The sequence below is a fragment of the Abramis brama genome, assembly GCF_963993115.1.
Source record: "Abramis brama genome assembly, chromosome: 5".
Classification (NCBI taxonomy): Eukaryota; Metazoa; Chordata; class Actinopteri; order Cypriniformes; family Leuciscidae; genus Abramis; species Abramis brama.
In genome coordinates, this window is record NC_139967.1 from 19843203 (window position 1) to 19869308 (window position 26106).

The 26106-nt window shown below is 39.0% G+C and overlaps 3 protein-coding genes across 4 annotated transcripts; 1 reads left to right on the forward strand and 2 right to left on the reverse strand.

Annotated features, from left to right (window-relative positions):
- Window positions 1-63: 63 nt before the first annotated feature.
- iscub (iron-sulfur cluster assembly enzyme b) lies at window positions 64-2869 on the forward strand. The gene is made up of 5 exons (XM_084115610.1): window positions 64-588; window positions 1074-1187; window positions 1582-1692; window positions 1857-1935; window positions 2081-2869. Exons 1-5 carry the CDS (start codon window positions 493-495, stop codon window positions 2173-2175), a joined length of 495 nt encoding a protein of 164 aa, XP_083971736.1. The 5' UTR covers window positions 64-492; the 3' UTR covers window positions 2176-2869.
- Window positions 2870-3297: 428 nt separating this feature from the next.
- tmem119b (transmembrane protein 119b) lies at window positions 3298-6931 on the reverse strand. The gene is made up of 2 exons (XM_084115609.1): window positions 6648-6931; window positions 3298-5131 (listed from the first exon to the last, which is right to left on the reverse strand). The coding sequence occupies exon 2, from the start codon at window positions 5114-5116 to the stop codon at window positions 4238-4240; it is 879 nt and encodes a 292-aa protein (XP_083971735.1). The 5' UTR covers window positions 5117-5131; window positions 6648-6931; the 3' UTR covers window positions 3298-4237.
- Window positions 6932-8250: 1319 nt separating this feature from the next.
- On the reverse strand, window positions 8251-25887 carry coro1cb (coronin, actin binding protein, 1Cb). Of its 2 annotated transcripts, XM_084115607.1 has the most exons (12): window positions 24691-25887; window positions 22986-24038; window positions 15794-15993; window positions 15551-15673; window positions 15309-15438; window positions 15009-15190; window positions 14812-14931; window positions 14617-14721; window positions 13986-14131; window positions 12022-12079; window positions 10451-10693; window positions 8251-10365 (listed from the first exon to the last, which is right to left on the reverse strand). In XM_084115607.1, exons 1-12 carry the CDS (start codon window positions 25775-25777, stop codon window positions 10246-10248), a joined length of 3567 nt encoding a protein of 1188 aa, XP_083971733.1. In that variant the 5' UTR covers window positions 25778-25887; the 3' UTR covers window positions 8251-10245. The 2 variants fall into 2 exon arrangements, with proteins under 2 accessions (XP_083971733.1, XP_083971734.1); XM_084115608.1 differs by lacking the exons at window positions 22986-24038; window positions 24691-25887 and adding an exon at window positions 20945-21135.
- Between the last annotated feature and the right edge of the window lie 219 nt (window positions 25888-26106).

Below are 26106 nucleotides of genomic sequence, written 5' to 3' on the forward strand. Positions count from 1 at the left end.
CTACTACCACAAGTCCTACTATTATTAATAAATATTAAATGAATATGTATACTATTATTTAATATACACAATAAATGCAGCACGGAAGCTGCAAAGTTTCAACAAAGGCATTCGCATAAAAGTAAAAAAAAAAAAAAAAAACTATGGCTCTACAAAAAAACATTTTTTGAGTTGATCAGTTTCGATTTATTAAAATTCTTATATGGTCTTTTGTCATCTTTGTTCACTGTATGGGAGTAAACTTTTTTACTTTAATGCCTACATATTTATATTAAAAACGTATAAACTGTTCAAGTTGAATAAGAACAATAAATGGTATGCAATAATAATAATAAAGGTATATAAAGGCATATAAATAATAAAGGTTTAAAACTAATGTGTGCATAAAATTCAGGCTCCACTTGTCTCATATCTCGCGATGGTTGAAAAGTACGAGATTGAACTGCGTATAAATCCGCTATTTGAGTTCTCAAGTGCGTCATTATAGATATCATGGCGGCTTTGCTGGTTAAGAAATGCGCGTCTCCGCTATTTCTCAAAACGCTTTCAGCTCCACATTTGAGGATGCAATCTGGGTATCACATAAAGGTAAGCTAGCATGACTCATGTCAATCGACTACTAAAGTTTTCTGCTTTGTTGTAGTTCAAGTGGCTTCCTGTCTGTGAGGTTGTGACATCCCTTGATGGTAATGACAGTAATTGACACTGTACTATCAACACATGGTTTCGCATGGTTTCGTTTTAATGCTTTGAGTCAGTCCTTGTTTCATATCACATTTGTATAATAATGTGAATAATTAAAGGATTTACTTGTTTCTTTGAATGAGCCCAGGACTTCTATGTAACACAACATCTTTTGAGATCATCACTAAGACTTTTTTATTTTACAAATGACAACTTTTTAATTTGATGGAAAACTGAGTACAAAACTAACTAGTTAAAAAAAATTGGGGGCCATTGGAGATCAGTATGGTCGTTTATTTGTCTTGTATAACGCACTTACACATGATACTGACTTTTTTAACCAAATAACTCAGTTGGCCCCTCCCCTAAAATGTATTTTTGTTTTAAAGGTTGTGGACCACTATGAGAACCCAAGAAATGTAGGATCTTTGGATAAAAATGCCAAAAATGTGGGCACAGGGTTGGTTGGCGCCCCTGCATGTGGAGATGTGATGAAACTGCAGGTAATCCTCTCTTGCTTAACTTGTGAATGGCTGCTTTGTTCATCCTAAATAATTTATTTTTTTTCCCCCAGTGACTGGGTATGTTTACTACTGTAGGGTTATTGACTGTCATTTATCATTATTTAAGTAGGTGAATCTCGCAGGATCTTAATTCTCCATTACATGGCTGAAGCCTCGGATTGGATTGAGGATTTAAACAGGATGAATCTGCATTAAAGAATTATTTATAAAACAATCAACAAACAATCCAAAATTTAAAACTGTTATACAATAACGCTCACATATTCAACAAATAACCAATTATTTATGTAAACTATGAAATGATGGAAACTCATTTCATGCCACCCTTCACACAGTGATTATTTCATTATTGTACTGTTTTTCTCTCACCTAGATTGAAGTGAATGAGGCTGGGAAGATTGTGGATGCCAAGTTCAAAACCTTTGGCTGTGGCTCTGCTATTGCTTCCAGTTCCTTGGCAACTGAGTGGGTGAAAGGCAAATCTGTAAGCAAAAATAGTCCCATTTGCTAGTTACAGTTCTAATTGCTTTGGCTTAAATGTTTATCCTTTTTTCCAATCTGTATTGTAACAAAGCTTGATTGAGTGTAACTGAACATTTTTGTCCTAAATGGTGGTATCAAACCTAAAAATGATCTTCATTTGTACAGGTTGATGAGGCCCTCGAGATAAAAAACACTCAGATTGCTAAGGAGCTTCGCCTTCCACCAGTCAAACTGCACTGCTCAAGTAAGATTTCTGATTCATCTGCTTGTACAATATTTGGTGCTCAGGTTGACATTAACAGTTAACATTTATATTTATAATACAAATCTTAATTGTATGTTCAAGATGTTTCTGTTCTGTTACTGACCTGGTTCTCTGTGCTTTGCAGTGCTGGCAGAGGATGCCATTAAAGCAGCTTTGGCAGACTATCGTCTGAAACAGGAAGGTGAACCGGGTGAGAAGACCGCCATGTCCCGCAACTAGGGGGTGCACTTGATCCTCTAAATCAGTGGTTCTCAGCTGGTTCTTCACAACCAAATGGGGTTTCAGGTCTGTTCTGACTGAATTGCGGGCAGCAGGAAAATAAAACCAAATGCCAGTGTTAAAATGCGTCCCACAGTTAAATATTGACGTGGAAGAGAATAATGCATTTCTTTTCTTCCGTTATGCAACGAAATTGATTTTACATATTGTTTGGTCTACACAGATTATGGTAATTTTAATAAATCTCAGTGTCACCATTTGATGCCCAATGTAAACTCTGTCTTGAAACAATACCAGTTGAGAACCACTGCTCTAAATCCTCCATATGAGTTTAGACCAAAGCTCTCCAACTCTTGCACTATAGCTAGTCTTTTAAACGCACAATGTAAAAGCACTGACCTATAGACTGTTATTATGTCCAAGCCATATTTGTTTAGATATGTTGATGTAATGAAACGAGTAATAGTGGTTTCACTTGTTAGCTGAATGCGCACAAATCTTGTTCTCTTTTAGTTTGAAGGAACGAAAATGTGATTCTGATGGTGACTTATCCTGCTGGTCTTTTATTCAATGGCCTTTCAAACACTAGTTTGTTAAATAAAGAAAGCATCTGTAAACATCAGGCATGTTGGAATTGGATTTAATGCTGTATACCCATGGGATCAATAAATATGAAGCTCATTTACAATTAAAATTTAAAGTGATGAACTGATTTTGCACTACACTTGGTTTCAGCATAGCTATTATATGGTTTTTCCACTTGAAACTGTCATCCATTCTGGCTTAAAAAATAGAAATATTCATAAGAGTTCCAGAAGATTTGGGTGGGGGAAAAAAACACCATAGATGGCGCTGTTTTGCCACCAATGCTCAGGTCTAAAATAAGAACAGAATTCTCAGTAGTACTCTTTTTGTCTCATGCATTAAAACTTAATATGTAATACTATGCAATATCATATTTGTTTCATGAACTGTAAGGTGTAGATCTAAAAAAACAATGGTTGTGGTGAGTGAAGTAATGGCATTAGCTGGCATTTTTTTACTTCATTCAAGAAAATCTAGATATGGTGTGTTAAAAAAAAAAAATGTATCTTGAACATTAAGAAGTGCGAATCAACTGGTCAAGTTCCATAAAGATGTTTATTGAGGATATTGTGTTCTTCATAAAGAACATGTTGAGACTAACTGATCTTTAGACTAAACTCTTAGAAAGGTGGCATGGGACTTTGTGGCATTCAACAGCTGTGGCTGAATACCTCTCGACCTTGAAAGGAAATATTTAGAGCCAGAATGTGTAAACAATAACCTGGCTCACAGCAAAGCTTTTCTATACTGAGGCTCCTCTCCTTAATTGGAGTAGTAAATGTGCTTGCTTTATTTTTTGGGTGTGTGTGTGTGACTGTGTTTGCAGCACATTGCAAAGTTGTGAGACATTAGAAAAGAGACAACATTAAATGACAAAATAGCATTCTTCACGTATAAGCCATCACCCTTCCAGTATTTATAAATGTCATCGCTAATAAAAAAAAGAGTAAAGAAAGCAAGAATAGTCATCAACACATCAAACGAAAAGAGATTCACAACAACTAACGTTTAAAATGCCATTTTTATGTTAAAGTCTTGCCCAAAAGGCATCCGTTCATATAATTTACATTTAAGTAAATTAAAATACTAATTTTAAGCAGAGTACATTTATATTTGGTACATCAAAGTAAACAGTCACAAACAATGTTAAAGCCATACATTTTCCTGAAAAAAATCGGATAATTTGGCTGCACTTTATTTTACAGTACGTGCGCTTACGTGTACTTACCTAAAAAAGTATTGGGTTATATAAGCTAACTACATGGATTAAGGTTGGGTTTAGGGGTAGGTTCAGGGTTAGTACCTAGTTATTACCCAGTTACTATAAGTACATAGTATGTACATGGGAACAGGACTGTGAAATAAAGTGCTTCCGATAATATCAATAAAACATTCTTTAGTTTTACAATGTGTCCAAGAAATACACTTTGGTCAGTATTTATGTCGTGTTTCCTTTAAGGCATTAAAAAGGTCCACACTAAAATGCTGTTTTCTCTTCACTGATAAATGGTGAGTCTGAAGTAGCAACTTCCTGTTTGTTTGTGTTCTCTTGTATCTCTGAATTCCCTGGCCCAGATAGATGTTTGCTCTCTTCAGGGGGCCCAGAGGGGTCAGTCTTTTCCATGTCACAAGCAGGGACGCTGTCCTGGGACCTGCTGGGGCTGCTCTTTTCCACTGAATCCTCAATGGCAGACTGATTTGTGGTCTTGTCCTCTAGCAGGCCACAGCCATTCTCTTGACTCTTGTCGCACTGAGGACATTCCTCGTCATCGGCAGATTTTTGATCTTCTGCCGTTTCATTCTTCTCTTTCCATGGAGTCTTGGCTGGAGTTCGGAGGTTCTTGGTAGCCAGCATGATGTCCTCCTGGAGCTGCCTGGCTGAATTCACCGGCTCCTCAGCGGATCTGGTGTTGGCTTTCTCCGGGACTTCGTTGAAGATGCGCACCCCTCCAGTCTTGTCTCGCTCGTCCACGTACATCTTGGAGGGGAAAGCGCAAGGGTAGTAGGTGCTGACTTTACGTCGGCGACTCAAGATGGCAGCCGAGCAGAGGATGGTGAGGATGAGAAAAAGTAAAGTGGTAATGACAATTATGGGAAGGTGGTTCTCTTGTAAGAAGTCCACCATCTGATTCAAGAATGATTTGGTATGTTTTTCTTCATATATGGAGGTGGTCTTTACCGATTCATTGAGTAAGGAGGAAATGCTAGGTGTGGGGATTATGTCTGTGCTCTCAGATTCCCACTGCCCACTGCCCTCCATAGAGTCATTTAAAATTACTGGAGTGCCATTCGCGGTGTGCCTGGTTAGCAGAGTGACGGATAGCCCTATGAGGCATCGGAGAGCTGAGTGGTCCATCCTGTGACTGAATACCTGAGGTGGTTAAAAAGGCATTTTAATTACAACATTTTACATTTTTAAACCACTTAAAAAAAACATCCCAGCTAACCGAGAATCTTTTCAGAACTTTGGCTAACATTTGTTGACAAGGCTCTTGAGTTATGAATGCTATTGTTTGGTTCAAAGTAATATTTAACGTTTCCCTAACATTTGCAAAATAATAACATTTAATTTTCCCTTCACATTTTCACTGACATTTGTATAACCAAGAGAAAATGTCTTTCATATATTTAAAAAAAAAAAAGTTGAACATTCAGACTGAGAACATTCAGAAATAACGTTTTCATAACTTAATGGGAACATGAGCAAAATGTTCATAAAACATATTTTTGTTAGCTGTGATGTTATCAACTTAGACTCACTAACTTAAACTTTAACAACAAATAGTTTAAATCAAAAACTTTGGTATGTTCTCACTTCATTGTGACATTCATTCACTGCAGTTGTCTGCAATCAAAGCGTCACATGGAAACCTCATTGGATTCTGAGCCAGATGCATTACTGTATGTTCATAGCAACTGCAGCCGAACATCACTGCCATGTCCGCTGGTAACACTTTACGATAACGTTTATTAATAGTAGTTAATGCACAGATCATGAACTATCAATAAACAAGAATTTAAAAGGATTTATCAATCTAGTTAAATGTTGCTTAAAAAAGGAGGAAACCTTTTGCCTTAAAATTTAAAAGTTAATAAACTGCATGCGTAATTGAAAAAAATAAGTTATGTGAACACATAACTTAATTTTTTCAATTATGCATGGTTTATTTTACTTAATAATTTTAAGGCAAGGGGTTTCCTCACTTTTTTTAAATTAAGTCAACTGATCACTTTTTACAGTGATTTAAGTATAGTGTATAACTAATATAGTTTCACAAAACAGCTGGTGAACCAACAAAATAAATGATGACGATTTGTTTCTTTAAACAAAGATCTTTCATCAGAGGTCTCTCTGCTCTGTGCCATCTGTGCTCAAGCTGACGACCATAATCATCACTGGGCATTTGCTGCACAATGGAAATAGTATCAAGCTCATGTGGTGCCTCATTTTCCAACACACACACACACACACACACACACACACACACACACACACACACACACACACACACACACACACACACACACACACACAAAGCATTAATATTAGTCTATGTCAGTGCTTTAATGCTAGCTTCAAAGCAGTTCCAAATGTATTAAAGTTCTGTCCTCGTCACATGAACTTCCTTTTATGTAAATCTCTGTCTTTTAGGGTCAACTTCCCAAAGTCAACAGCAAGAGTACATGCAGAAACTATTCTATGTCACAGAATCTTTTAAACAGTTAGAGAACAGTTTTAAACTTGGTTAGCCACATCTGGACATGGACCTTTTAAAGCTGTGCATTCCTGTAAGGCAAGTCATCTGTCTACCGTTACATGGACAGGGACGGCATTACTAAAATAGAAAACAGACTAAAGTAATGTTGAAATCTGAATTCATACTTACTTTCAAGAGCTGAAGTTCTAAAACATGCCGACTGGAGAAGATCTAACATGGAGAAGAACGCTTCTGCTGTTTCCTCTTCTCAAGCTGAATGTCTGTTGTTACAGACTGCACGATGAAGAACAGTTGGATTGGTGAGGGGGGAAGAAACTCTTGTTCTCCCCTCCTCCTCCTTTTTCTTCTGCTTCTACTCTGTCCCAGAAAGACTGACTGGGCCAGTTCCAGACACACTGTTCTCGTTAAAGGCTGGTTGGGGGAGAGCTGAGTTTTTTTCCTCCTGCCTGTGCCCTGGAGAACTTCAAGCCACCAGATGTAACAGTCTGTTTCAACAAACTGGGGAGACTATTCTCCAGATTTTTATTTTCATCCATCCAGTATCTTGAATCTAAAAACCCTGATTAAACCCATTCTTCTAATCATTAAATCTGTTTGAGGGTGAAATACAGAAATTGATGGTCTCTTGTAAAATACTTTGGGTTTGTGTTTGGTCTTCAAACAGAAGCTATCAGATCCCTGAGGAAGAGGTTTATGTTTCCTGTGCTCATGTGATTCAGGGGGTAGAGGGCACACGTGCCGTGAGCCACTGCTGGAACAATGGACAGGGTGTTGAGAGCAGAAATATATAGGGCTGCAGTTTGCCCTAAAACCAAAGAATAGCAATTTAATGAGCTGAAAATGATGGAAAGGCTAAAGGGTACTGTCTCAGTATTTAAAAAAAACAAAAAAACAATTAGAGGAATATTTGTCTGCAGGTCTTATAGTCCTCTTAGAATTAGTTTTCAATATGGCAGCCCTTTGAGGCATCTAATGAAAACATCTGCTTTAAGACCACCTAAGCTAATCTTGAGAGAGTTGAGGATGAAGGATGTAGTATGTAGTCTTTTTCATGTCATTCTTTCTTTATTTCATAATAATAAACTTTGCTGAGAACAGACTCAGAAAATAGTCTTTACATGCAGTAACAATAAGTGAGAGATAATGTCCTTTACTGGGAATCTTGGGATAATGTAGGGGTCTTGAATTACCCCAAAGAGGTTTATTTTGCAATAATGATTAAAAAAAATACAAATGTGGGGATGAAATATTGATCTAAATAATTTTACCTGTGCGTATATTATCTAAAATCTTCTACTGATAAAAAAAGTCAATACAAAACTATTAGCCTAAAAACAACAAGAACATTGAAACAATATTACAACAATAATAATGAAGTCCTTTGAGGTCATTTTCACTATTTTCATTATTAGGAATATTAGGAAACATCTGATCGATGAATGTTACAATAGATCAGAATCAAGTTTTCAAGATGAGAACATTTCATAAACATAACATTTGGTTACACTTTATTTTAAGGTGTCCGTGTTAGTGTAATTATGCATTTAAGTATAGTGTAATAATAATAAACTACATGCACTTACTACAGGGTTAGGATTGGGGTTTGGTTTAGGGTTAGTTGCATGTAATTATGCATAATTTATAGTTATTACTACAGTATGTAACGTGTAACAAGGACACTGTAAAAAAAAGTGTGACCCGGGATTTTTGTTTAACATCATTCATTGTAAACAGTCCTACAAACACCAAGAAAATGACCACAAACTTCATGAAGAATTATTAATGAAAGGATTTATTGTAGAGTCAACCTTTTTTTATTTTAGGTGAAGTTTGGAATGCATGCACAAGACTGTTTAGGACACAGATAAGTGCTCAGATTCATGGATGATGTCCTCCAGCAGTGGTCAACTGAAGAGGTCTGTCTAAAACCAGAAACACACATAGAGGCACCAATACATTTACAGTACATATACATCAGAAGAGCTTGCAGGTAGCCACTGCCTCGTAAAGCCAAGTTCATGTATCAGAGCATGTGTCAGCCCAATATTCTGAAACATGAGAATAATTCAAAAGTGGGGGCAAACATAGATAATGATAGCAAAAAAAAAAAGCCATTTCCTATTCAAAATAAGTTGATACTATTTCTTTGGACAAAAAAGTCATGCAAATGGCAAGTGTTGAGCATCCAATGTTTCTGACTTCAAAGTGGTTGATTTCCTGAGGTGCAACAGTAATTTCATAATTACTATAAAGTTACAGCGGTAGGTTTTTGATTTATGATGCCTATGCATGATTAATGCATTTTGAACAAGTTTAGGTTTAAGTTCACATTCATTCTGCAACGTTACGTTATTGCTTCTGGATATACTGTAACTGATTGTGTTATATTTTGAAAAACCCTGTTGTTGGATGCTTTATAATCAATTATGATGATCTCAAAGCCAGGCAATGGAGGAGATTACAATGTGCTCAATACTTCAGTGATCATGATCATCACAAGGGACAAGATATGGACCGATTTTAAAATCATTGAATGAATGAAGTTATGAGCATTTCTTAGATTTCACTAGAAGCACCCAAACACTACACATGGGCCGATTTTGGGCCCAATTCTCCCCTTCCGACAATCCTAGGTAAAGTCCTGATTATCTTGATGGTTCAACAGATTATCTTATCAGATTTTCCTGTGGTGTGACTCAGGTGCGTTAAGGGTGATTGAATCTGCTCGGGTCCACACTGATCTCAAATCGTAAATATCCAACATGTATCCAATATTTACGATCAGAAATCCAGTTGTGTGGGGGGAATCCCAAAGACAAACACGCACGCACTCTGTAGATTGTCACGTGGAACGAAACGATACAAAATCAGAAAGTGAGCTGCCGGTGTGGTGAAGAGATGAGTCCCACCTTAGGACCCAAGCAATCCGATTGGTTCAAAGCACGTTTTATGGGTAAAACGACTTGTCCACCATGTTTGTTTACTCTAAAGTCATGTTTGACCGCATTTCCCGTGTTCACAGTCGGTTTTTCGTTTTTTTCCGTGTTTTTGTGAATGGAATCTGTTGGAAAAAAACTGTTAAATTTATAATAGTTTTTTTATCGTCATGTTTGTGGTCTCTCACATTTTGAAAATCTGATACGATTTTAAAAAATCTTTCCATGTGGGCCAGCCTTAAATCATATCCTTATCATCACCAATGATTAGTTTCTGAAGTACCAATGGCCTTTACAATCACACATTACTGCCTTTTCTGCTTATGTCCCACTTTGAATAGTATGACATGTAAAATCATGTTTTTCAATAAGCCACTATCTACAACTGGGAAAAACATATAAAAGTAGAAATAAAAGGAGAGGTGACCATCACCTCAAATTTGGCAGCACAACAAAAAAGGAAAGAGAAATACTGATTTGTATATACAACGACACTCTGTAACATACTGGTAAATATCAGAATACTCATGGAAACAATGTTACAATAACTAAAAAAGTAAGAACATTTTTAACAAAATGTAAAACATCAGTTAAAACCAGTGACCGCTCTTTGCCACAATTTTGCTTCTGTTATGCGAATGCTTGGGGGAGACTTGGCAAAAAGTAAAAGTCCATCTTGGAATGTTGCTTGAAGTTGTCCATGTGAGAAACACCAAGCGGAATGATCGAGTCAAATTGAGAAATTTTGGCAGTGACTGACCTCCCCTGCCCACCTGAATCTCTCTCTTTCTCTCCATACTGATGCTATGGCTCAGACCACCACCAGTGTCTTAGATTGCCACTTTAGCCACCTGCTCTTCCAGTTTGGCGATTCTCCTGTCCTGCAGCGTGACCAGATCTCTAAGGGACTTGACTTCTCGCAACAGCTCCTCTAACTTTACTTCATTCTTCTGCGGAGCAGAATAAAAGAAACAGTGTTTTAGCACCAGTTATTAGGGGGGAAATACAAACAAGCCAATGAAGCATCATCCTTACTCTGGTTAGCTGAGGAGAGGCAGGTTTCTGAGGAGTTGCTGGCTCCTCCACCTTCTTGGTTGCCTTGTTATCCAGCAGATTTTTCTTGACTACTTTGAGGTCACGGTTTTTGCCCGGGACATAACCGTGTTTGAGTGAGATCAGGATTGGTTCGCCATTCTTGCCTTCAAACCACTCCTCAGCCTCTAGTGCCGGGTCTGGACCTGCTGTGTCCGGATAGAGGTCGTCCTGGAAGAGGTCTGACTGCCAAGAACAGAAGAGACAGGAAATACCGTAATGAGTATTTTGGAATCATGTATTCAAGCTGTTTGTTTTCTCTGAAAACATTTGCTGCCCTAATGTTAACTGAAATCATGTGCCTCCCCTTTTCTTCATCAATGAATGACCATTAAAGGGGACATATCATGCCAAATGCACTTTTTTAGCCCTTAAATGCATTTCGTTGTATATTTGGAGTGTTTAGAAGTACAGAAAATATGAAATTATTCTCTTCAGGTGCTTCGTTGATATCTTTATATTCTGTTTTGGTCATATTTTTCAACCTGTTCCGATTTTTCTGTTATCTATGACGTTTTTTGAACTATTACGTCACAGTATTTGCAGCGGAACTGCCAAATAAGGACATTGACTTCCGGCCCAACACTTCGAGCAATCCGCCATTTTTATTTCTCGCTGCAATTTTGTAGTCCAAGCTAAAGGATGCAGAAGTTACGAGAGGGTAAGTTAAAATGTTCGGTTGTTGGATGTAGTAACCCACACGCTTCATTACACCGTTTAATGTAGATGAACTGCCTGCCGTGCTTGTTACAGGACGCATGTTTAACTGAAAGAACGAGCAGAGAGAGAGACCCGGTCGCGCGCGCGCTCACTCTCTCTCTTCAGAGCCAGGCGAAAGTGTAAACAAGACATCACCGTCTCCAAACTAGACGCTGTCTTGCTCTCTCTCCCTCGCACATATTAATCAAAATAAATCGACACGGTGGTAAAAGGTCGGAAGACCAAAGTTTCATGTGTAAATACAGTAACACACCATTGCGATACATCCATATGAAGACGTTGTTCTACAGGTTTGTCGTCTTCATTTTCATCTCGCTCCTGCTCCGACTCTGGCTCGAACATGTAAGGCTGGCTGGACAAGTCTTCCGTTGTTGACATTTTGTTAATAACGTGTGAATAAAAAGTTTCTGTGCCGCTAGATAATCGTATCTCTGCTATCAAACTACAAAAATGGCCGAACGGGGTGGAGTTGAACCGAGTGTGGGCGGGGTATGAAGTGTCTCAATTGTATTTAAAGAGACCGCACCAAAACGAGTTGCTCTCAGACGCACATCAGAAAAGGGGTAGAAAAGGGGCCTGTGGAGCTATAATAATGAGGAATTCAGACCCAAGCATTGCAGTTCCGCTTTATATAGACTACAAATGTATGATTTATATGTAAAAAGGAACAATTTAAAAGCATGATGTGTTTCCTTTAAATCATACTTTTTATTAAGCTTTGCCATTATATTGAGGAATAACAAAATCATTGGGAATAATTACATAAACAGCAAACATAATACAGTAAAAAGTACCTTTCTAGGGACGGTCATGATAATTGGCTCACACTTTCTCTCATGAAGTTTATAAAACCTGTGAGAAACAACAGAGATGTTATTGGTGCCATTGTGTTATTTTTGGTGCTAACAGCACAGCAATCTTTTTTGCTTCATTTCTGTTACAAAAGATTTCTTTTTCAAATAAATGTAATGTAAAATGTAAATTGAACTTTCTTGTAATCAAAAAATACTGAGAAAAATGTTTCCACAAAAATATTGAGCAGCACAACTGTTTTCAACATTGATAATAAGAAATGTTTCTTGAGAAGCAAATCAGCATATTATAATGATTTCTGAAGGATAATGTGACTGAAGACTGGAGTAATGATGCTTTGCCATCACAGGAATAAATTACATATAAAAAAAATTATATATACACACACATATACACATATATACATACTGAACACAATTATAAACCCAACACTTTTGTTTTTGACCCCATTTTTCATGAGCGGAACACTCTAAAATGTGCAGTTTTACTGTATTGAAAAAAAAAGGTTGTTGTTTGTGGCCTGTGGGATGTTGGTCCACTCCTCTTCAATGGCTGTGCGAAGTTGATGGATATTGGCAGGACCTGGAACACACTGTCGTATACACCGATCCAGAGCATCCCAAACACATTCATTCATGCTGACTGCAGGAATGTCCACCAGAGCTGTTGCCCGTGAACTGAATGTTCATTTCTCTACCATAAGCCGTCTCCAAAGGCGTTTCAGAGAATTTGGCAGTACATCCAACTGGCCTCACAACCGCAGACAACGTGTAACCACACCAGCCCAGGACCTCCACATCCAGCATCTTCACCTCCAAGATCGTCTGAGACCAGCCATCCGGACAGCTGCTGTAACAATCGGTTTGCATAACCAAAGAATGTCTGCACAAACTGTCAGAAACCCTCTCAGGGAAGCTCATCTGCATGCTCGTCGTCCTCATCGGGGTCTCGACCTGACTGCAGTTCATCGTCGTAACCGAATTCAGTGGGCAAATGCTCACATTCGATGGCGTCCAGCACTTTGGAGAGGTGTTCTCTTCACGGATGAATCCCGGTTTTAGGATGCTCTGGATCGGTGTATACGACAGCGTGTTCCAGGTCCTGCCAATATCCATCAACTTCGCACAGCCATTGAAGAGGAGTGGACCAACATTCCACAGGCCACAATCAACAATTTTTTTCACCCCAATGAAGTAAAACTGCACATTTTAGAGTGGCCTTTTATTGTGGCCAGCCTAAGGCACACCTGTGCAATAATCATACTGTCTAATCAGCATCTTCATATGCCACACCTGTGAGGTGGATGGATTATCTCGGCAAAGGAGAAGTGCTCACTAACACAGATTTAGACAGATTTGTGAACAATATTTGAAAGAAATAGGCCTTTTGTGTACATAGAAAAAGTCTTAGATCTTTGAGTTCAGCTCATGAAAAATGGGGGCAAAAACAGAAGTGTTGCGTTTATAATTTTGTTCAGAGTACATATATATATATATATTAGTTCATGCCAGATATATAAAAGGTAATAATTAAGTAAAATAATAATAATAAACACAGAACATATACCTTGATAAAGGAGTAGATACTAAAACTAATGACCCATACAGTGATAATTAGTTGTCAAATAACATTTCAATGACCTTTATGAGCCACAGCATGATCAGTGCCACACTGCCATCCCATTAGATTTTATAGTTAATGGCAGGCTAATGCCTCCCCCTACTGGAGAAGAAAAAAATCAAACTAGCAGCAGGAGTAAAGCATCAATCAAGTCACACCACTGAGAACCATAATCACAACAATGCTGAAGGCTTCAAGTCAGTTTAGTTTCTCTAAAATATCCAGGTTCTGATGTGGCCATCAGCACCTCAAACAATTCAGCCTGCTTTTTTTTTTTAAAAACAACACTTAAAATAAATACCTGTCCAGTGCAAACAGCGCATACCTGGCTATCTCGCACTTGTTGACGTCTAGGCCTCTTTTAGGCATGTATCCCATGCCTCTCTGGGGCTCCTTGCTGGAAAACGTGTTGAGGTAGTGCACATACGGTGCCTCGTCTGTGATCTCGAAGTAACGGATACTGCTGTCACCCTGGACCAGAAAACAAGCTTACAGTTTTGCACATTTCTCCACAATGTCCTTTTCACAATTTTTTTCTTATTAAATATATTTACTATATATATACAGACACACTAATAAAATTAGTATGACATCCCAGTATTGAATTTAAGCCAGTGGTTCACAACTAGGGGGCTTCTGGAAACTTTTAGAGAGGCCCCAAATGATTTAAATTTAGTTAACATAATCATAATTAAAATAAAAAAAACAGAAAACATAAAGATGTCTAACATTAAACTGACAAAATGGTATTACATATAACAGAATTGTCCGAGGTACATATCAGCTCAAATAGGAGGGACTGTGACTATTGTCTCGGACAAAGAAGGGCCTTGGTGTCAAATAGGTTGAGGAAAAACTGTGCTAATATGTGTATAATTCATTTCAATCAGTATGTTGGAGAGTTAATACAATATGGCTGAACTTGCGCTTCTTGGGTCACATAAAAACTTGCTCACCTTTCCACACAGGTAGACCACATTAGTGTCAGGGTCATAGAAGGGAAGCAACACTCCATTGCTGGTGTCCATTTCGTGCACTGATATCGGCTCTTCCATGTTTTTCTTAAAGATCATATCAAAATATTTCATTATAGAGCATAAACAAATCTAGCTTTTTCAAAAACAGAGAGAAAATCCATTTGTTTGGCTTACTGGATTCCATAAGGCCAGCTGCCGCTCACTCATACGACTGAAGCCGGTGGTGAAGATGTTTCCATCAGCCAGAAAGATGGCCCTCATGGGCCGGGCCCCCTCATGGGCCTTATCCTTCTCCTGTGATCATCAATGACAGTGAGACACTCAGAACTGTGAGATGTCCTTTTGAGTCCTTTTGAGATGTTTTCACTTACCGCAGTGATCTTCCCCTTGCGTGGATCGATAACGCGCACTTTCTTATCCTTGCATGCGGTGCAAATGAGACTGCCGTTGCGACTCCAGCAGACGCTGAAGATCACGTCAGGATGCATGTCCTCCAGGTTGATCAGAGCTTCTCCTGTGCCCACGTTCCAAACGATGATGAGATTATCGCATCCTGACGGAGGAGAGAAGACAAGAATGTTTTTTTTTATCATTCAGTCACAGGTTTTTGATCCTCAAGATGATTAACGCAAAGGTTTTTATGTAGCGCGCTTGCTTTTAAAATCTCTTACCCGCACTTAGCAGAACATTACGAGCTGTTGGATGCCACGTCACAATGCCCACCCTTTTGGAGTGACCCTCCAAAACCACGGCTGGCTCAGAAAGAGCTGAGGTGAGGCCGTTCTCAGGGATTTGCCACACCTATGTAACAAAAATGGGAATATTTGAATAATAATAATTACTCTTTTTTTTTACACTTTTTGGATCTGAGCATGGTTTCTATGAGAGGATGTAGCGAAGGAGCTGGGCGTACCATTACTGTACAATCTTCAGAGCCGCTGGCAATTACGTGATCATTGTTCGGGCACCAGTCGATGTCCAGCACAGGGCCCGTGTGACCACAAACAGTGGGGTAGGCCTTGTCAATACGACCTGTCTGCAAAACACGAAGCAGGGGCAGAAAGCATTAATTTATGTCTCATCTTGCATAATTCTGAACAACTAAGATTGGAAAAATGATGAGTGGACATTTAATTCATATGCGGTTATGGCTTACCTTTTGCAGAGGCAGAACAAGGAAAGCTCCACCCCCACTAGCCTCCACAATAATAGCAACAAATTTGGGGTTTACTGCACAGAAGGCACTGTCCCAGGTAACCCGCGAAACCCTAATATCATCATAGCACTGGTCATTCTTCACCGCCTGACCAAACACATGACGGAATTTACTCTGTCGTACCACTCGTCTGATCATTTCTGAAAATACAAGACAAGAGAAATGTTTTGTTCTTACTTGTCATAATGATTTTTTAGATTTAAAATAATACTTGTAGTAATTCAATATTTATTATCGTTACTATTACCTGACAAACCTGACAGTTTATATTTTGCAGTATAACAAAGTCATAAAGACAGATAAATGTTCAATGTTGTTTTCAGACTTAAGACTGACAGTGTATCATATTTGCGTAAGATGAGCAGTCAGCTAGAGAGCACTGGGAAACGGTTTTCCATTTCACTCTGTATAAGCAATTCTCCATAATAGGCAAGGAGAAAATGCAGTTTTGTGTGTGTGAATTTCATTGAGCCTCTGTGTAGAAACTTGTTATGAGAATGCCATGCTCTGATGACAGTTTGTTTAAATTATTGAATATATATATTAATGTATAACTTCGATGAAAGGTCAGTTCAAATGTTGACTACTGTATATATATATATATATATACAGTGAGGAGAACAAGTATTTGATACACTGCCGATTTTGCAGGTTTTCCTACTTACAAAGCATGTAGAGGTCTGTAATTTTTATCATAGGTACAATTCAACTGTGAGAGACGGAATCTAAAACAAAAATCCAGAAAATCACATTGTATGATTTTTAAATCATTAACTTGCATTTTATTGCATGACATAAGTATTTGATCACCTACCAACCAGTAAGAATTCCAGCTCTCACAGACCTGTTAGTTTTTCTTTAAGAAGCCCTCCTGTTCTCCACTCATTACCTGTATTAACTGCACCTGTTTGAACTCGTTACCTGTATAAAAGACACCTGTCCACACACTCAATCAAACAGACTCCAACCTCTCCACAATGGCCAAGACCAGAGAGCTGTGTAAGGACATCAGGGATAAAATTGTAGACCCACACAAGGCTGGGATGGGCTACAGGACATTAGGCAAGCAGCTTGGTGAGAAGGCAACAACTGTTGGCGTAATTATTAGAAAATGGAAGAAGTTCAAGATGACGGTCAATCTCCCTCGGTCTGGGGCACCATGCAAGATCTCACCTCGTGGGGCATCAATGATCATGAGGAAGGTGAGGGATCAGCCCAGAACTACACGGCAGGACCTGGTCAATGACCTGAAGAGAGCTGGGACCACAGTCTCAAAGAAAACCATTAGTAACAAACTACGCCGTCATGGATTAAAATCCTGCAGCGCACGCAAGGTCCCCCTGCTCAAGCCAGCGCAAGTCCAGGCCCGTCTGAAGTTTGTCAATGACCATCTGGATGATCCAGAGGAGGAATGGGAGAAGGTCATGTGGTCTGATGAGACAAAAATAGAGCTTTTTGGTCTAAACTCCACTCGCCGTGTTTGGAGGAAGAAGAAGGATGAGTACAACCCCAAGAACACCATCCCAACCGTGAAGCATGGAGGTGGAAACATCATTCTTTGGGGATGCTTTTCTGCAAAGGGGACAGGACGACTGCACCACATTGAGGGGAGGATGGATGGGGCCATGTATCGTGAGATCTTGGCCAACAACCTCCTTCCCTCAGTAAGAGCATTGAAGATGGGTCGTGGCTGGGTCTTTCAGCATGACAACAACCCGAAACACACAGCCAGGGCAACTAAGGAGTGGCTCCGTAAGAAGCATCTCAAGGTCCTGGAGTGGCCTAGCCAGTCTCCAGACCTGAACCCAATAGAAAATCTTTGGAGGGAGCTGAAAGTCTGTATTGCCCAGCGACAGCCCCGAAACCTGAAGGATCTGGAGAAGACAAAGGTTTCTGTACCAAATATTAAGTTCTGCTTTTCTGATGTATCAAATACTTATGTCATGCAATAAAATGCAAATGAATTACTTAAAAATCATACAATGTGATTTTTCTGGATTTTTGTTTTAGATTCCGTTACTCACAGTTGAAGAGTACCTATGATAAAAATTACAGACTTCTACATGCTTTGTAAGTGGGAAAACCTGCAAAATTGGCAGCGTATCAAATACTTGTTCTCCCCACTGTATGTATATGTATGTATATATACAGCGGGGGAAATAAGTATTGAACACGTCATCATTTTTCTCAGTAAATATATTTCCAAAGGTGCTATTGACATGACATTTTCACCAGATGTTGGTAACAACCCAAGTAAGCCATACATACAAAGAAACAAACAAAAATAAGTTCAGAAATTAAGTTATGTGTAATAATGTGAAATGACACAGGGAAAAAGTATTGAACACATGAAGAAAGGGAGGCGCAAAAAGGCATGGAAAGCCAAGACAACTGCTGAAAACTTACAGTAATTAAAAAGCAATCCAGCCCCCTGTCAGTGGAAATTAATAACAGCTGGTTCAGTCCCAAATGATGGCCTACAAAAAGGTCTCATTGCCAAGGTGTCACACAAGACACATCTCATGATGGGTAAAAGCAAAGAGCTGTCTCAAGACCTTTGCAACCTAATTGTTGCAAAACATAATGATGGCATTGGTTATAGGCGCCATTCTAAGCTTCTGAATGGTCCAGTGAGCACTTTTGGGGCCATAATACGGAAGTGGAAAGACAATAATTTCACCATAAATTTGCCTCGACCAGTGCTCCTCGCAAGATTTCTGACAGAGGAGTGAAAAGAATAATCAGAAGAGTTGTCCAAGAGCCAAGGATCACTTGTGGAGAGCTTCAAAAAGACCTGCAGATAGCAGGTACTGTTAATAAGTAATGCACTCCACCGCCATGGCCTGTATGCACGCTCACCACGCAAGACTCCATTACTGAAAAAAAAGCATGTTGAAGCTCATTTAAAGTTTGCTGCACAACATTTGGAAAAGCCAGTGAAATACTGGGAGAATATAGTGTGGTCACATGAGAGCAAAATTGAACTGTTTGGATGCCATAATACACACCATATTTTGGAGGAGAAATGGCAGTGCACATTACCCTAAAAACACCATACAACTTGGTGTTGGCTCTTGGACAACTCTTCTGATTATTCTTTTCACTCCTCTATCAGAAATCTTGCGAGGAGCACTGGTCGAGGCAAATTTATGGTGAAATTATTGTCTTTCCACTTCCGTATTATGGCCCCAAAAGTGCTCACTGGACCATTCAGAAGCTTAGAATGGCGCCTATAACCAATGCCATCATTATGTTTTGCAACAATTAGGTTGCGAAGGTCTTGAGACAGCTCTTTGCTTTTACCCATCATGAGATGTGTCTTGTGTGACACCTTGGCAATGAGACCTTTTTGTAGGCCATCATTTGGGACTGAACCAGCTGTTATTAATTTCCACTGACAGGGGGCTGGATTGCTTTTTAATTACTGTAAGTTTTCAGCAGTTGTCTTGGCTTTCCATGCCTTTTTGCGCCTCCCTTTCTTCATGTGTTCAATACTTTTTCCATGTGTCATTTCACATTATTACACATAACTTAATTTATATTAAACTTAAAAATGATGATGTGTTCAATACTTATTTCCCCCGCTGTATATATATATACATATATACATACAGTATATATATATATAGAAGTATATATATATCCTATATTTAATTAAGTTGGACTTAATTTAATTTGATTGGATATGATGAGTTGTTATACATAATGATCTATTTCATCTATTTCTTCTCAAACAAACAAAACATTTTTCCTTCATTTAATTTACATGTAATCAGATGAAGCACATATTCTAGCTTACTTGACAAAATTGTTTTATAGTGTCTGAATGCATCAAATGTAAACTATAAAAGTAAAAAATGTATTTCTTGAACAGATATACATTTGTAAATAAAATAGATAGATAAAATAGTTTATTTATCATCCAGGATAAAAAATGCAACTCAACATAATCTAATGAAACCTAATAAAATCCCAATGAGCTGCCAAAACAGACATTTATTATGATGCTACACACACCAAAGATGCTAAAAAATTATGCACACATCAATGATTCCCAAAATGTCAGTCTAGTTAGGCAGATTTTGAGACACAGAGTGCTTATTCCTGACCAGTGTTATAAAGGGTACAAGATATAGGCCTACTAATTGATATTCATAATTAAACATTAACAATCATTGTTATATGAGTCGTTTTTATTAATGCATTATGTGCATTATCTGAAGCACTTGCTGAGGTGAGCCTGATTGGTGACGGTGCCTTCCTAAATAATAGCAACTACCATTAATAACAATGTAAATAAATTAAGACGATTCCAAACAGCTGTGTTTGGGAGAATAAAATGCGGTCATCACAATAAAGCCATGGATGTGTTTTTGGAAATAGGTCAGATGTATGGCGGTGTGAGTGTGTTTGCTTTCTAATGGCCGAGCTGCGTTATTGATGATGATGGTGATGATGATGCTGCTGACGAGCATACCGGCGAAAAAAAACCTCACATTAAATGTCTACTAAAACATAAATTAAGATAAAGAGTGAGAGATAAAACATATGTATGGATGAGAGAAAGAAGATATTCGCCTATAGTGCAAGAGTGAGAATGAAAAAAAAAAAACATGACATAATCGATAGATGGGCAGGCTTCTGCTGGTGTGAGAAAATGAGAGCTAATCGCTAACCGAACAAATGAATGAAAAAAGCCGGAAAAGCATCAGTAATGCAGCTTGGTTTGAGCCGAGCATGTTTTATTTTGCATGCGCTGGCGAAATGCGACGTGCCGCTTTGGAGTGGAGGCGTGCTATCAACCCGGCACAGGTCATGATGGTCAACTTTCAATTAATATCTCACTATTTCTGCTTATCTCGCCATATGCATGATCATCAAATGCTGGATGTAGTCTCAAATGTCAGAAAATGACGCTAAATGCAGCAAATGCACATGCACGAGCGCAAGTTTTTTTTCGGTTAGGTAGAAGCTGTTTCCAGAGCTTGTTTTAAATCAGTGATGCTTGCTAAAATCGAGCTAGCATTCCAGTAGAGGCTAGTGCAACACTGACCTGCCTTGCATTAATATGACCAAACGCAAAACGCTTACCTTTATCAGTACTAGGTCTCTCAGAGCGTCAAATTCAAAGCATTAATTTATTTTCTCACAGATTCAGTTTGTGCTGGTGACTGTCTCAGTGAATTGCGGCTAGCCACAATAGCTTCCCTCCTCTCCTTTATTCTGAATGAACGGGAGAAAACGCCCTTGTTCTCCTCTCCCCTCCCCTCCTCCTCATGTCCTCCTACATGGACATCAGTTCTATGTGTGTGAATGAGAGGTGTACACATTGTACCGTACTGGCCGACAGGTCACTGCGGTTTAAATGGTAAGACATCTTAGGCGTGGAAAAACATTTGAGCATCTCTCCTTTGCAAACACTACATTGATTCCAAGCTTTTCCATCTTGTGTATTTAAACACGTTGTGCTTCGCCTTAAACGGAGCTAATAATGTTACAGGAGTGGTAATTATGTTAAGAGTGAAAAAGGATGAAGTCATGCTCATGTTGGATTATGTTACAAAGTGCAGTGTGCCCTAAATCTAATATGGAATCTTATTTTTCTGTTTCAGTGTGGTGTAGAGCTTTTCAAACTTTGTGATATCAAAGACCAAATATATCCTATAGTTTAAGATTAAGAGACCCCTGCAAAATTAGCAGTTTCTCTAGATTTATTATACACCTATCTGTTTGAATAAAACTAACATTTCTGATTATTCTACAAACTACTGACAACATTTCTTCCAAATTTCACATACAAATATTGTCATTTAGAGCATTTATTTGCAGAAAATGACAACTGGTCAAAATAACAAAAAAGATGCCATGTTTTCAGACCTCGAATAAGTTTATATTCATTTTTAAACAACACAATACTAATGTTTTAACTTAGGAAGAGTATTTGGTGGAATAACGCTGATTTCCAATCACAGCTTTCATGCGTCTTGGCATGACCATCCATCTTCCTCTTGATCACATCCCAAAGTTTTCAATGGGGTTCAGGTCTGGAGATTGGGCTGGCCATGACATGGTCTTGATCTGGTGGTCCTTCATCCATTCCACACCTTGACTGGCCTGGCTGTGTGGATTGGAGCATTGTAGAACATTGTCAGAGCAGAACAAAGCCATTTTTCTTTCGGGATAATCTTGTACGTGGCTTGAGTTATGCATCCTTCAGAAAGACGTATTTCCTCAATTCTAGCCTTATTGAAGAACCACTAGATCATCACCAGTCCTCCACCAAATTACACAGTGGGTGTGAGAGACTGTGGGTTGTAAGCCTGTCCTGGGCTCTCCAATTCTCAGCCTAACCATTAGAGGACCAGCTGAAAACTGGACTTATCAGAGAAGATCAGAATCAGGCAGATCTGTTTTTGTGAAGGACGTGTGACTCAAGCCACATACAAGGTTATCCTGGAAGAAAACATGCTTCCTTCTGCTCTGACAATGTCCCCAACTTGAAGGATTGTTTTTTCTTACAGGACAATGCTCCAATACACACAGCCAGGCCAATCAAGGAGTGGATGGAGGACCACTAGATCAAGTCCCTGTCATGGCCAGCCCAATCTCTAGACCTGAACCCCATTGAAAACCTCTGGAATGTGATCAAGAGGAAAATGGATGGTCACCAGCTGTTCAAAGAGCCACTGATAATTATGATAAAACATATTAATAATATTAATTTAAAAACTGAAAAGAAAATTCTAAACAACGTCAGTGTAACTTTGTATAGTTTTCTTATTGGCTGGTTATGTTGTTGCAAAGAATCATGGTTATGGTCTCACCCTCTTGTAGAAGTGCATTCAATGGATTGTTGTTAGTCTTATGTTAGATCATACAATTAGTGTAACTGTGATGCTACAGTAATGTTCAGGTACTGTGATAAATGGTATTATTTGTATGTTCATCTACTGTTGTGTTTATATATAATAATAGATGCTATAATAAAGCATTTTCACCTGACAGACATTTTGGATAACTGTGCATATGTCTTACCTAAAACTGATACTCACTGAAATTTGATTAAGACTCTTTATAACCCTGTTAGCTGTATAAAAACTGAAAATGCAGTCAGCTTGAAAACCTGTCTTACCTTTCTTTGGTGAGGATCTTCTTTCCATTTTATGGGGAGATGTTTGTACATGAAAGGCTGTCTTCATTTGCAATACTTTTTGAGTCTGGCTTCCCATAGCCACATCTGGCCTGGCTTCCATTATGTTTGTCCTGCTGTGATGTATCACTTTCTCCTGGATTTTGTTGCTGTCTCTGATGAGTTCAGAGACAGGTCTGTATCTGGACACTTCGTTTTCTTCTGAAGCAGAAGAATCACTGCTTGGAATTCTACAGGCCGCGTAAGGATATCTGGTTGGGACTGCAGTGGGTTTAGACTTTTCTTCATTCTCAATGTCCATCATGTAGCTTTCTTTGCTTGCTTGTATCTTTTCCGTGTCTGTTTTAGCAAATGGATTTTCAGGCTTCTTTGGCACAGGTGGTGGTGGGCCCTTTATTTTTGCTCTTTTTTTCAATAAAGGTCTCAGCTGAGACATATCCATTTTGTTTAGTTCTCTATCATCGACAGTTTCTATCAACTTATCGCAGTCAGGTGCAACAATTTCATTGTGTGGGGCTAAATAATATCTTGGAATATCAGCAGCCTCAGGCTCTGTGGACATGCACATGTAGGATGGGGACTCGATATAATAAGGCAACATATCAAGACATGATGCATGTGCATTAAAATCCTCAGCGGACTGCAGTGCCTCCTGCCTTCTGCCCATTTTGATATTTTTCAGCAGCAGGTCCAAATATTTGCTCGGCTCGTCTATTGAATGAGAAGCAGATTCCTTGCGGCCAACAGCTTTTATAAATGGATTCTTTGGTTTCTTTGGAACAGGTGGTGGTGGTCCTTTGATTTTGGCTTTTTTTTCTGTCTGAGCGTCTGTGGGTAAGGCGTCAGGGATCATGCTCTGTATTTCAGTGTGAGGAACATACATATGAGAGATGTCAGATGACTTCCTCGCCTCCTGATCAGGAAATGTATGAATCTGAAGTGGTGGTGTGATCACAGCCGTGAAATAGAGAGGCTCTTTTTCCCGTTTCAAAGAAGCCATCTGTGTGACTCTTGCGGCGTCACCGCCATCAAAATCTGAGTGAGAGAAAGAGTTTAAATGGTCAAAAAAAATTGTATAAACATTTACTGCTGGAAATATTCTATATGACCTCTGTTTCTGAACCATCCAGCCTGTAGATCTTTGGATCACAGACTCTTTTGCTCAGATGTACTTCCTGAATTTTACCTTTTTCTCCTGATAATTCAAATAATGGTGAAGTATTGTGCCTTCCATTACGATGACCATCACAATCTTTCTTGTTTTTTATGGATTTTGACTGAACAGCTTTTTGATAATCAGATTTACTGTCTCTTTTCACACATAGTGCATCTGCTCCCCACACTCCCTTTTTGGCTGGGTGAGGCGCATTGCTAACAAGGACTTTTTTAGCACTGGATTCAGTTAAACTCTCAGATGACATGACTGCTGAGTGCTTTTCCATGACAGTGAATGCCCCTTTGTCATCATTTTTCTTCTCAGTGTGAAACAAAGTATTGCTTTGGCTCAAATCTGAATGGAATGCGCTTAATGACTTTTGTTCAGAGTCCTCTTCAATCCTTAACGGAACTAGAACTGTGTCTGCATTTGTGGGTTCAGTAACAATCTCAGAATTAGAGTTGAATTTTGTCATTCTAGACTTTAATAAACAAAGTTCATTGAAGGGAGTATGCAAGATGCTGTCCTTACCTTCATTTTCACCCCATGCAGGATCTACAGTCTCTTCTTTTCCCCAAAATGGTGTATGGAAAGCTGGGTTTCTTTTGTCTTTTCTGAAGTTTTCTTTGGGTGTTGCTGCAAAATGTGTCTGTGAGGCATCATAAGGTATTTCTTTTAAAATACATGTTGACATATCTAGACTGATATTTTTTTCCTCCTGTAAATTATCCTGCTTATTTGCACTCCGGAGCCATGGGCGACTTGAATGTGATTGGCGGATTGGTGGACATGTAGTCACAGTCTCCGGACATAAAGAATCAGCTTTGTCCAAATACTCAGATTGGTCCGGATAAGGACTTTCTTTGTGTTGAACAGTTCCAGCACTTTCTTTGCAAACTTTTTCATAACTTTTTCTAATTTTAGCACTACTTAGGGTCTGAACTTCCTCTTTATCTTTACCCTTTGAAACTCTAATCTCCTGGAATGGCTGTCTTTCAAGTAAAGTAGCATTTTCTGATTCCAAAGAGAATTTCCTCTTTATTTCAACATTACCACTCATCTTTGTCATTGCCTCTGTGTCTAACATCGCATTGTGTCTGTCCACCAGCGTTTGTGTCTCATTCTTCTCAACGTTCATGGCATCATCTGTTGAGTCCCCCTGACAAGAACCTTCTAACATGTTTGGAGTATCCTTGAGGTGAGTTTTGTTAGTCATTCCTCCTGTTTTGTCAGGTTGTTGCTGGTCCACAGCAGTAGATATATCTGTGGCGGTTGCGTCGCTTGTGACTGTTTTGAATTCTGAGGTACATGGACCTCCTGCCAGGCTCAGTTGAGGATTTGGTTTCCTGGCATTCTGTGAAACATCCGTGTCATAACTCTGACTGATCTTTTTTCCTCCCTGGTTGAAAGAGGGCTCAGTGTTGTTGTCATCAGGTCTTGTTGGTTCCTGAGGACAGGGCTCTAGTATGGAGGTGTCCAAGTCAACAAAATTCTGGTCTGTTTCTTCTGGGTTGTTGGAATGTGCTTCCTCCTCACTGTGGTTTAGGATCTCATAGTCACTAACGGCACTGGTCAGGACGTCTTCTTTTCCTAGCTCCTTGACCGGTTTCTGTCCCATCACCCCTGTGAAGAACACATATCACCACCCATGAGTTCATGAACAGACCGTATATCTTTATCTATAATGAGCCCCCTCCCATCTCAAGCTCTCTCTTGTTCCTCTCACATCACTCCTTTCAGGAATGTTGCAATGCCTAAAATTAAATGACTCTCAATGTAGCCACTGAGTCACAGAACCAAAATGGCAACTGGCAGAGTAGATCAGTTACCAGGTGCGAAGGTCACATTAGACATGAAAGGGGAAAACCCATGGACTCCAAACATATCCCATGGCGCTTGACAACAAAACTCCTGTTTCCATCTAAGTTGTGAGTTTAGTTTATTTAT